This window comes from Scyliorhinus canicula, chromosome 6 (assembly GCF_902713615.1).
Source record: "Scyliorhinus canicula chromosome 6, sScyCan1.1, whole genome shotgun sequence".
Taxonomy (NCBI): domain Eukaryota; kingdom Metazoa; phylum Chordata; class Chondrichthyes; order Carcharhiniformes; family Scyliorhinidae; genus Scyliorhinus; species Scyliorhinus canicula.
This window is the reverse complement of record NC_052151.1, coordinates 93,194,000-93,204,719: the sequence shown is the minus strand read 5'-3', so window position 1 is coordinate 93,204,719 and position 10,720 is coordinate 93,194,000. Positions and strand designations below refer to the sequence as shown.

Below are 10,720 nucleotides of genomic sequence, written 5' to 3'. Positions count from 1 at the left end.
AACTTGCATTCTCTGGATTAGTTCCAAATTCAGGATTACTAGTCTGATAACTACACTACCCTTGAGCCACTGAATTTCCACTGCACTGTCGAAATATGCAACGTAATGACAACAAAGGAGTGACCATGCTACCGTATAGAATCATGGACAGTGGTAACTTTGTCATCTTTTTTTAAAAAAAATTTGATGACCTCAGACCTAGGAACATGTTCAAATCCTGGGTGCATCATCAAATAAAAAAGTGCACGCAGAAGAACATCAAAGACTTTTGCCTGGATAGCGTGCAGGATGGCCCAGTGAGATTTCTGGCCTTTGTGGCATGTATTTCTCTTCCTTACCCCGTATTAAAGTTGCAGTCCTTAAATATGGTCCTCGAGGGGGAATAGTTTGGTCAGGAAGCATTTTGAGCCGTATTCATAAACTTAGAAAATAAATGTTCCAGTCATGGATTTAAACTGTAGTTTATATACTGCTCTCACAGGAAGGTTAAGATGGGACTTTATCTACCATAATACAGTATTCCATTCATAAAATCCAAGTTTTATTAATTGTAAAAACTGGCTTTTACACTGTGTACATATCACCAAAGATTACAACTACGAATAGAACTTGGCGAAATGAAGCTAGCGTTGTTTGCATAACATGGCAGTGCTCAGTTGTGAGGGACAAAATGTTCATCCACTTGTACATTCAGCACCTGCTTTCATCTGGTTTTCAGTTCTAGTTGGCACTGTTCACTTAGTTTAGGTGAGGTAAATAGAACCTTAGTCCTTTATCCACCTGCAGAAAATTGAACTCAACCTTCTGAGTGGAATGAGGATTGGATTTTCAACTGCAAACAGAAAATATTGCAGTGCTAATAATACTCTGCTTTACCCCAACAGCAATTGAGATCATTTTCCTTATCCAATGAGAGTTACTGTCAAGTAGAAGTTACTTTTGCCATCTGGTCAGCATCCATCTGACACTGGTGGGCCTATAACTTCAAGTGAGATTTGGCAATGCTGTTAATTTAAATAAGATAAGCCAAGCCAAAAACGCCATATGCATAAGATCATAGTTCTTTGGTCATAGCTCTAGTTAGCTGCACAGGTAAGAAAAGAGCACTTCCATCTGCCCCCATCCAAAATGTTGCACTTCTAATTAACGACACTCAACTCTTATCTACGGCATCAGATTTATTAATGTAAAGGACGGGTATGCATCAGCCAAAAGGACATACATCACTGGATTTCTATGCTCTTCTTCCCTATGGTGACAATGGCTATGACATCACTGTATCGGAATACCTGCTGCTGTGATGAGTACAAGGATGTGGATTTCCCTTTTCTGCACTATGATCTGTATCATATTTGTGCTGGTTAAGCAATAACATTGACATCATAATACAGCATTCCTATAACAGCAGAACACACTGCAAAAACCATAAACAAATATGGTCACATGTGTCATGCAGTAACTTAAGTCACAATTGACAAACTTGTAGATCTGTGCACCCACCATAGGGAAACAGACTCCCAACTCAAATCATTCAGATTTTATAAAATTATAACCAAAAGAAAATTGCATTTTGTATCTGCCATATTACATATAAAAAATAAAAACTGAGGAAGTACAATTAACATCCCTTGCTTGGATTATGTATCAAATTAACATGTGGTTTATGATGCGATCCAAACCAAAGAATATAGTTTCCTGGAGTTTCTCTTGGGTATCCAATTTTATACAAAATATGGCATTTAAACAGATTCCTTCACCCACCACTAACTGCTAATTAATCAGTTCCAATGAAACAGGAAGGAGGGAGGAGGGGGAGGAAAGAGAGAGAAAAAAAGGTCCAATAAAATGATAGCTAAACAAGGCATGTTTGAACACCAGCAACATTTAAGGGCAATTTGTGCCTTAGTTTGGTTTTATCCTGAAACTGGTACAGAATCTCACACTGGTCTACAAAAACACATCAGAATGCCAGCTAGCCCATGATTGTGAGAGCCAAGTTGCACACCATAATATTACAATGGAATAGCGCGGTCTCTTACTTTACAATACTTAGGTTTGATATTTGTACTTTACAATACTTAGGTTCGATTTTGTACTTTTAAAGCTTTAAAGGGGAAAAAAAAAAAATAGCTGTTTTTAAACCTTTAGCAGTATGTGATCAAACATCCCTGCTGCATTCTTCAGTTTAAGGCGAACTAAAATTCATTGAAATTCTACATGTTGCATTAAAATAGTACTTTAAAATTGAATAGGAATGTCTCTACACATTTATTGAGACCACATTTAGTGCAAGGCATTGTAGATAAATTACTTGTCCACATCATTCCAAGAAAGAAGAGTCCAATGATGGTAATCCTTCGAACATAAAGTTATTTTTATATATAAAAAGTCCCATTTCAGAATGTCTGAATTATTGTTGAGCTCATGTTTGCTTTTTAAAAAATAAACACATTGACCCTCACAGCCACTTATGGAACTAAGATTGAACAAAGAAGACACATTCTTATCCTCAGTTGATAAAGAAAGACACTGGGCTTCAATGGTTCACAGGTAAGTGTAAACATTGGTTATTTTGGGTCCCTTGGTCTGAAGCCTCCAAGTGATTCCATGTTGACTTGTGGTCATTTTCCCATACGTTGTTCACAGGCTGCAAACTGTCGGAGGGCAGAAATAAATCTTTCATAACTTAAGTTGATGTGTGAAGGCAATGATCTAGAGGTAGAAAAGGAGGGGGGGAAATTCAATAAACCATCACATCACTAAAATTCAAAATGTACATTTTAAATGTTTGTTATATCCAATATAGGCTAGCCACACTGGGGTAGATTTGACTTTTGGGTGACCGATACAGTGCAGTGCTGGCTGATTACCCACCAATGCAATTTCCAGTCCTAACTTCATTTCAATTGAACTGCAAAGCTATGGTTTGTCAAACACGCACTGCACCAGATGAAGATATACCAATATTTACCATTAAAGCTAAGTGCTGGGAGAGGGTCGCAACCCAGGAGTCTTCCTGCTACTCAAGGCTTCCCAAAAATAATTTTATGCTTCTCTTCAGCTTTATTATCTGCAGAAATGAGAGCATGGCGGAGCAGGCTCAAAGGGCAGAATGGCCTTGTTCCGCTCCGATTTCCTATGTTTCTATGTACTCCACACAGCCACCTTTCAGAATGGCACTAACACCACTGTCAGGGATAACTGGAAAGCAAGGCTATTGACACCAGACGCAACAAATTAAAATCAATCTACTACTTTACACTATAACTAACAATTTACAAACAAAAATAAAAGTGAAATACTGCAAATGTCAAGTAAAAACATCAAGTGCTTGAAATACTCAGTAGGTCAAGCAGCATCTGAGGAGAGAAACAGAGTTAGCAGTTTGAGTGGAATAGGACTTCTTTAGAACTACAAGGACGGACTATTCTGAAGTAGTCCTACAAAGTGGTACTAAGCCATTCTTCCCCTCAAGGATCTTCTGCCATTTGATATCCTGGGCCGTTGCAGCTCTTTTGTGGCCACCCTCTTACCCTTTGACTCCCCTGGTCAGTCAAGAATCTAAATCAGTCTCAAGCATATGCAATGACCCAATCTCTACTCTACTAGGGACAGAATGCGACAGACTAACTATCCTCAGAATCTTTTATCTCTGGTCTTAAAACTTTCTCACCTGGAATACCAATTCTACATCCAAGCCGTTAGGAGTCAAACACGATGATCTTGTGCAGCACGGCAGTGCAGTGGTTAGCACTGCTGCCTACAGCGCTGAGGACCCGGGTTTGATCTCTGCCCGGGGTCACAGTGTGTGCAGTTTGCACATTCTCCTCGTGTCTGCGTGCCTCTCACCCCGACAACTCAAAGATGTGGAGGTTAGGTGGATTGGCCACACAAAATTGGCCTTAATTGGAAAAATAATTGGGTACTCCAAATTTATTTTAAAACTACACAATGATCTTAACAGTTTTTCTTAGACCTTCTTCATTACCCTTCATAAAGAAGATCATTTACCTTAAGTTCACTTTTTACAGCCTTAAATCGGTGTTCTTGTATTGCTGTTTTGCTATATTCAAAGTTACTTTCTATGTCCTGTTAGGTATATCTTGTATGTCTACTGATGCATTTCAATGGTTTTTGAAAATTGAAAAACTCTTAGCTTATTATGCAGCCTCTCAAAAAACACAAGGAACTTTGGAAGAGCCTTGTTCTGACTGTGACAGCCTCCAGAGCTTGGGTGCTGCTTTACTCTATGACGAGCAGAGCTATACACATGGTACAGCTACAGCTTTAAATTTGAGAATTTTAATGCTAATCATAACATAGCAGCATAACATTCATCAACACCAAAATATTCATGGTCAAAAATTAGTCAATTACCACTCCTCCATGGCAGGTTCTACCCCATTCATGCAGCACGCAACTCCTTTTCTTCCTTATTCTATACAGTGCCTGGTGCTTCAAATGGAACTACATTTCATATCACCTTCTGCGTAAATGCTTTTGAGCTCTATGCTAGAATTCAGCTGTCTATTAGGAACCAGTACTGGGGATAGAATTGAAAAATAGGGATGTTATGCTAAAAAGTGTGGTTAGACCACACTTGGAATTCTGTGTGTAATCCCGGCCGGTATATTAAAAGGATATAGAGGCACTGGAAAAATTTACAAGAATTATACCAAAAATGCTTGGGCATACACATCAGGAAGTGATTTCCTCTCCTGAAAACAAAAAGGTTCAAGAGTTACCAAATAGGGGTATTTTTAAAAATTGAGTTTTTAAAAAAAATTCTTTCATGGGATGTGGGAATGTTGCGAGGTGGGGGACAAGCTCTTAGAACTGCTGCAGTTCATCTGATACAGGTGCACCAGAGTGCTGCTGGGGAGTTCCAGAATATTGATCCCTTTGAAGGAACTGTGATATAGTTCAGAGTTTAGTGTGCAACTTGGAGAGAACTTGCAGGTGTTGGTGTTCCCATCCTTCTGCTGCTCTTTTCCTTCTAAGTGGTGGAGGTCACAAGTTTGGAAGATGCTGTCAAAAGGAGCCTTGCTGAGTTGCAATGGTGCATCTGCTGTTACTGTGTTGGTGCTGATGGGAGTGAATGCTCAACTTTTGGATAAAGGTGCCAATCAATCAAGCAGGCTCCTGTCGTGGATGGTCTCAATTAAGTACTGTTGTATCTGCACTCATTCAGGCAAGTGGAGAGTATGCAATCACACTCCTGACTTGCAGATGGTAGACACACTTGGGAGATTCAGGAGCAGAGTTACTCGCCACTGCTCTACCTTGTAGCCACAGTATTTATATGGCTGGTCCAGTTCAGTTTCTGGTCAATAGCAAGGCGCAGGATCTTGATACTGGGGGAATTTAGTGATGGCAATACCATTCAATGCCATGGGAGATGCTCTCTTGTTGCAGATGGTCATTGCCTGCCATAAATGTTACTTGCCACTGAGCAGCCCAAGCATTAATGCTGTCCAGGTGGTGCTGCAAAGTGGAGCTGGGCTGTGGCTCTGAGTTTACTTTCACTTTTGACTTTTACTTTGAATTTGGACTGGTTTGTACTGCACAGGTTGAAAGAAGGGTTTCTTTATCTTCATTTTTAAAGCTGTTTCTAGACTGCTTGATAACTTTAGATAATTGCTTTCTGGAAGGAATTCAAACCTGCTGTTTAGAAAGGAAAAAAAGAGAGTATTAATACAAAGTCTTACACCAGTCAGAGTGGTGTGTGCTGGGTCACACCTTCGAAACGGGGGGTTTGGTTTTTACTTTGATCTTGTTATTAAATTGGAACAGTAAAAGGGGGATTCATCAATGGTTATACATAGATTACTGTAGCTGTGTAGAGTATTTACATTTGTAGTTGATAAAAATTCTTGCATGTGGGTGTTTATGCAGATGTTAATTAAATTTGTAGAATAAAGGCTTTTTTATTAAAAGTGCCCAAGAATAAAACCTGAAAGGCAGGCCCTTCTGCTCATCCCAGCCACATTCAATAAACAGTTGTAGGTCAGGTGTACTCCATGATATACTTGAGTTTTCCAGACACTGGCCCATAACACCATGGCCTGCTTTAGTGTCGGAGGAGCTGCAAAATTGCACTGACATTGTACAATCAGCAGGAAACAGGGTGGGCCTGGGACACAACAGCAATGTCCTAGAACAGAAATGATTACCTCAGATACCTAGCATAAAGGAAGGTGGTGGTTATGACTCTGCTGTTCTCACAGGCTCAGTACTCCACAAGCCCGATAGTGGTGGCAGCCCCGAGGGTGTGGGGACAGTGGAGGCAGCATATGGGGTTAGAGGTTTCAGAGATGGTAGCTTGCAGGAATCGAGATTTGGGGAACTATTTATTGGCGAGGGTTTCCCGAGCTTCGAGGAGGAGGAGTTTGAATTGCCAGAGGGGAATGGGTTCTGGTGTCTGCAGACGAGGGATTTTGTACGGAGGCAGATTTCGACCTTCCCAACCCAGCGGCTACAGGGCAAGGTGGTATCGAGAACAGGGAGTGGGAAAGGTCTCAGAGATCTACAAGGAGCAGATGGAGTGGGAGTGGGGCCCCAACAGGGGAGGTGAAGAGAAAATGGGAACAAGAGTTGGAGGCTTAGTTATTGGAGGAGGCCCTGAGATTTGATGCGTCCTCATCGTTCGCCAGGCTCAGTCTGATACAGTTTAAGGTGTTCCATAGGGCACACATGATTGTGGCCCAGATGAGCAGGTTCTTTGATGAGATGGAGGATGTGTGGGCGCTGTGCAGGGATTCCTGCGAACCATGTCCATATGTTTTTTTAATAAATTTAGTGTGCCCAATTCATTTTGTTCCCAATTAAGCGTGTTCAGTCCACCTACCTTGCACATCTTTTGGGTTGTGGGGGCGAAACCCACGCAAACATGGAGAGAATGTGCAAACTCCACACGGACAGTGACCCTGAACCGGGATCAAACCTGGGACCTCGACGCCACTGTGCTGACCTTGTCCATGGGTTTTGACATCATGTCAGAGGTCTTACAAATGAGGGTGGTGCTGACCAGAGGTGACGGTCTTTGGTGTGTCGGAAGACCCGGGAGCCCACGGGGTGAGAGAAGCCTACGTCCTGGTCTTTGCCTCCCTGGTGTCCCTGAGACTGATCTTACTAAGGTGGAGGGACTCGGAGCCTCCAAAGTCGGGGGTGTGGGTTAGCGACGACGAGGTTTCTCAGACTCAAGAAAAGAAAATTCACCTTGAGGGGATCATTGCAGGGGTTTGCTCGGAGGTGTCAGCTGTTCATCGACTTCTGTGAGAGGAATTAAGCTGTTAAGTGGTGGGGCATGGGACGGGGGGGGGGGGGAAGAGGAAGGGCATGAGACAGGTAAGGGCAAGAGAACCAACAGAGAGGTGGTTGGGGAAGGTGGTAGTGTTTTATAAGTGCTTGGGGGGGGGGGGGGGGGGGGGGGGTTTGTAGGTTATATAGTTGGGATTTTTCTTTGTTGAAAATTTGATCTGCAACATTGATAAAATTATAAATACCTCAATAAAATATTTTCTTTAAAAATATATTAAATTCAGATTGAAGGCTTTAAGAGATTCCAATGCATTGATTTTCCAACGATAATTTCAGATCATAGGATTATAAAAGGATATTGGGGAAGGTGGTGGCATAGTGGTATTGTCACTGGACTAGTAGTAATCTAGAGACCCAGGATCTGTGGACCCAGATTAGAATCCCACCACGGCAAATGGTGAGATTTGAATTCAATAAAAATCTGGAGTTAAAACCAGATGACCATTGTTGACCCGAATGTCATAAAACCCACCTGGTTCACGAGTGGCCTTTAAGGGAAAGATATGCTATCCTTACCTGGTCAGAGCCACACAATGTGGTTCAGTCTTAAATGCCCTCGGAGATAGTAAGCCATTCAGTTAAAGGGATTTTAATATTGGCCCAGCCAGACATGCCCATATTCCATGAATAAAAAACATAGGCGACTATTCGACTGGATATGTCCATTCTGATTCTGTGAAAGAGTTATCCAATTGGTCCCACTTCACTGCTTGTTCCCCATAGCCACACAGGTGGCTATTAATCAGAATCACTTTTGAAAGTTATTATTGAATCCACTTTTGTCAGCCTTGAAAACAATGGATTCTTGATCATGGCTGCATAACCCCAACCCTCCCTCCATCTGGCTGCATAACCCCAACCCTCCCTGCACCTGTCACTTCTGGCTCCTTTTCAAATTAATTTAAAATCTTTAGATACAGAACTGTTTTGCCATATTCATCGTCAAAGCTTTCATATTAAATCTCACATTAACCTTCGCTGCTCCAAGGAGGACAACCCCTGTTTCTTGGCTTTCTCCATCTAACTGAAATTTTTCATCCCTGGTACCATTCTAGTCGGTCTCCTCTGCACGATCTAAAAGGCCTTGGTACCCTTCTCCAAATGTGGTGCCCAGAATGGAACACAACTAATGTTCAAGGGTTTGGCACAATTTTTCTGCTCTTGTTTAACGCCAGTTACTGAGTTTATCCTTTTTTTAAATAACAGGCAACTGACAGGGTAGAAAGTGGTAGTCAGGAGTCTGGGACTGGAGGGCACAGTCAAGACAATAGTGCCAGACATTTCAGGATGAGCCGAGGACACACGCACACACAAGGTGGCAGGAGTTTGAAATGTTCTTCCTCAAATGCCAACTCATGCTGGCTCAATTATTAATTTTAAATTAGAGATGGATAAATCTTTGTTAATGAAAAAGGTATTCAGTGATATGTGGCAAAGGATTATATATATATATGAAGTAGGGCACATCAGTGCTAATCCAATTGAATGGCAGAACAGGCTGGAGGGGTTAAATGGCTTACTCCTGTTCCTGTGTATCCCAATCCAGATCAGGTGACTTTTCCAATTTGAATACTGCCATCCCGTGTACACCAAATGTTTCACCTATTTTTGACACCCAATTTCTTTATCGCCTCCTCCTTTACGGACATTGGTAGCATCCTCTTCTTTAGTGAAGACTGATGCAAAGTGCTCATTCAGTCTTTCAGGCATGCCTGTTGCCTCCTCAAAATGCTCTCAATTTCGGTCTGTAAATTGGCCCAATTCATTCACTATTTATAATGTTTAAAAGGCTTTTGGGTGGTCTTAAAATTGTTTGCTAACAAACTTTGTCCCACATTTCCTTTTTCTACTATTCTCTGTACTTTGTATTCAGCTTAGCTCTTTTCAAGTTAAAATTGAAAGAGGAGGCACGTGTATGTACCTGTGGTCATTCGGCGCTAACTTTGGATAGAATGTGCCCCCCCCCCCTCCCACAGTGAGAATCAGTCTCCTCCGTACCTCATTTGATGTTTCACCTACTAATGGTGGATTCCAATCCACCTGGGCCCGAACACGTTTCAGCTCACTGAACTTAGCCTTCCTCCAGTTGTGTGTTTTAAGACCATAATACCACCCGTTCAATTCTGCATCATCCTTTTCGGAGACTTCTCTGAACCTAGTCATATTGTGATCAAGGTTTCCCAGTGCTCTCCCAAAATGTTACCAGAAATTGCTGCATTAGATTCATTAACATTGGCATTGTATTATTGAACCACAATTAAGTCAAGAGTGGATTACTGCACAGGCAACATGACAGCTACACAGCATCACCTAGTGGTTGCACAAAAATCAAAAGCACAACCAAACTACTTAGCTGGAGCAATTCCCTCCCTCATCAACATAGTCATGAATAGGTTAAATAGCTTTTAACCAAATAAATCTTTCATTCTCTTTTTATTTTTATTAATTTACAGGATGCGTGCATCGTTGGTTAGGCCAGCATTTATTGCTCATCCCTAGTTGCCCTTAAGATGGTAGGGAGTTGCCTTCTTGAACCGCTGCAGTCCCCAAGGTGTAATAACACCCACTGCGCTGTTCGGGAAGGATTTCCAGAATTTTTGCCCAGCGGTGAAGGAAAGGCAATAAATTTTGAAGTCAGGATGGAGTGACTTGGTGGGGTTTCCAAAGAAAACCTCACTTTCTGCCGACTTTCAATGGCATTAAATCAACATCCTGAAGGGAAACTGAATTAGATTAGCCATGAATGCCCCAGTTGCACAAACAAAGCAGTGGCCGGTACTTTACAATGAGTGATTCATCTCCAGGTTCTATAAAGTTGCTCCACTGCCTGCAATACTCAAATCAGGTGCGTGATGGGGATAGTCACTCACCTGGATGGCTGCAGCTGCAACACACAAGAAGCTCAACACCATCCAGGACATCAGAGTCCACTTGATTGTTGCCCCTGCCACTTGGGCTCAATATCCACTCCCTTCATCATCGGTGTACTGGGGCTGGATTATGCACTACCTGCAAGATGCAGTGCAGTAACTCACCAAACTTCCTTCAACAGCACATCCCTGTCCCATAATCGCTATCTGCAAGATGGACAAGAGCACTTTTTGGGGATCTGCAGTTTCCTATTCTACCAGTCCATTGCCTAATACAATGAAGGTCCAGTATGTTAAAGCACTGGTTGACAACAGTTTCAAAACAGACTGATACTTTGCTAAAATATCTCCGGCAAGCATTCTCACCATGAGGCAGTAATTATGCTTTTGCTGGAAGATAGACTTACAGCATAGTACTCAAACTGGTACACAATATGTATGATTGCATAAACAATCTTATGCTTAAACAATCTTAAACTTTTGTTTATAATTAGAGTCCCAAAGACACTTACATAATCTCAGTAAGTCTG

General features: G+C 41.8%; 1 protein-coding gene across 1 annotated transcript in view; it reads right to left on the bottom strand.

Annotated features, from left to right (window-relative positions):
- Positions 1–519: 519 nt before the first annotated feature.
- Positions 520–10,720, bottom strand: part of nus1 (NUS1 dehydrodolichyl diphosphate synthase subunit) — a 21,753-nt gene continuing 11,552 nt past the window's right edge. The window contains exons 3-4 of the mRNA XM_038801023.1: positions 4,677–4,718; positions 520–2,756 (exon numbers count right to left, since the gene is read on the bottom strand). Coding sequence (XP_038656951.1) covers positions 2,622–2,756; positions 4,677–4,718 — 177 coding nt within the window. The 3' untranslated portion in view covers positions 520–2,621. The remainder of the gene's footprint in view (positions 2,757–4,676; positions 4,719–10,720) is intronic.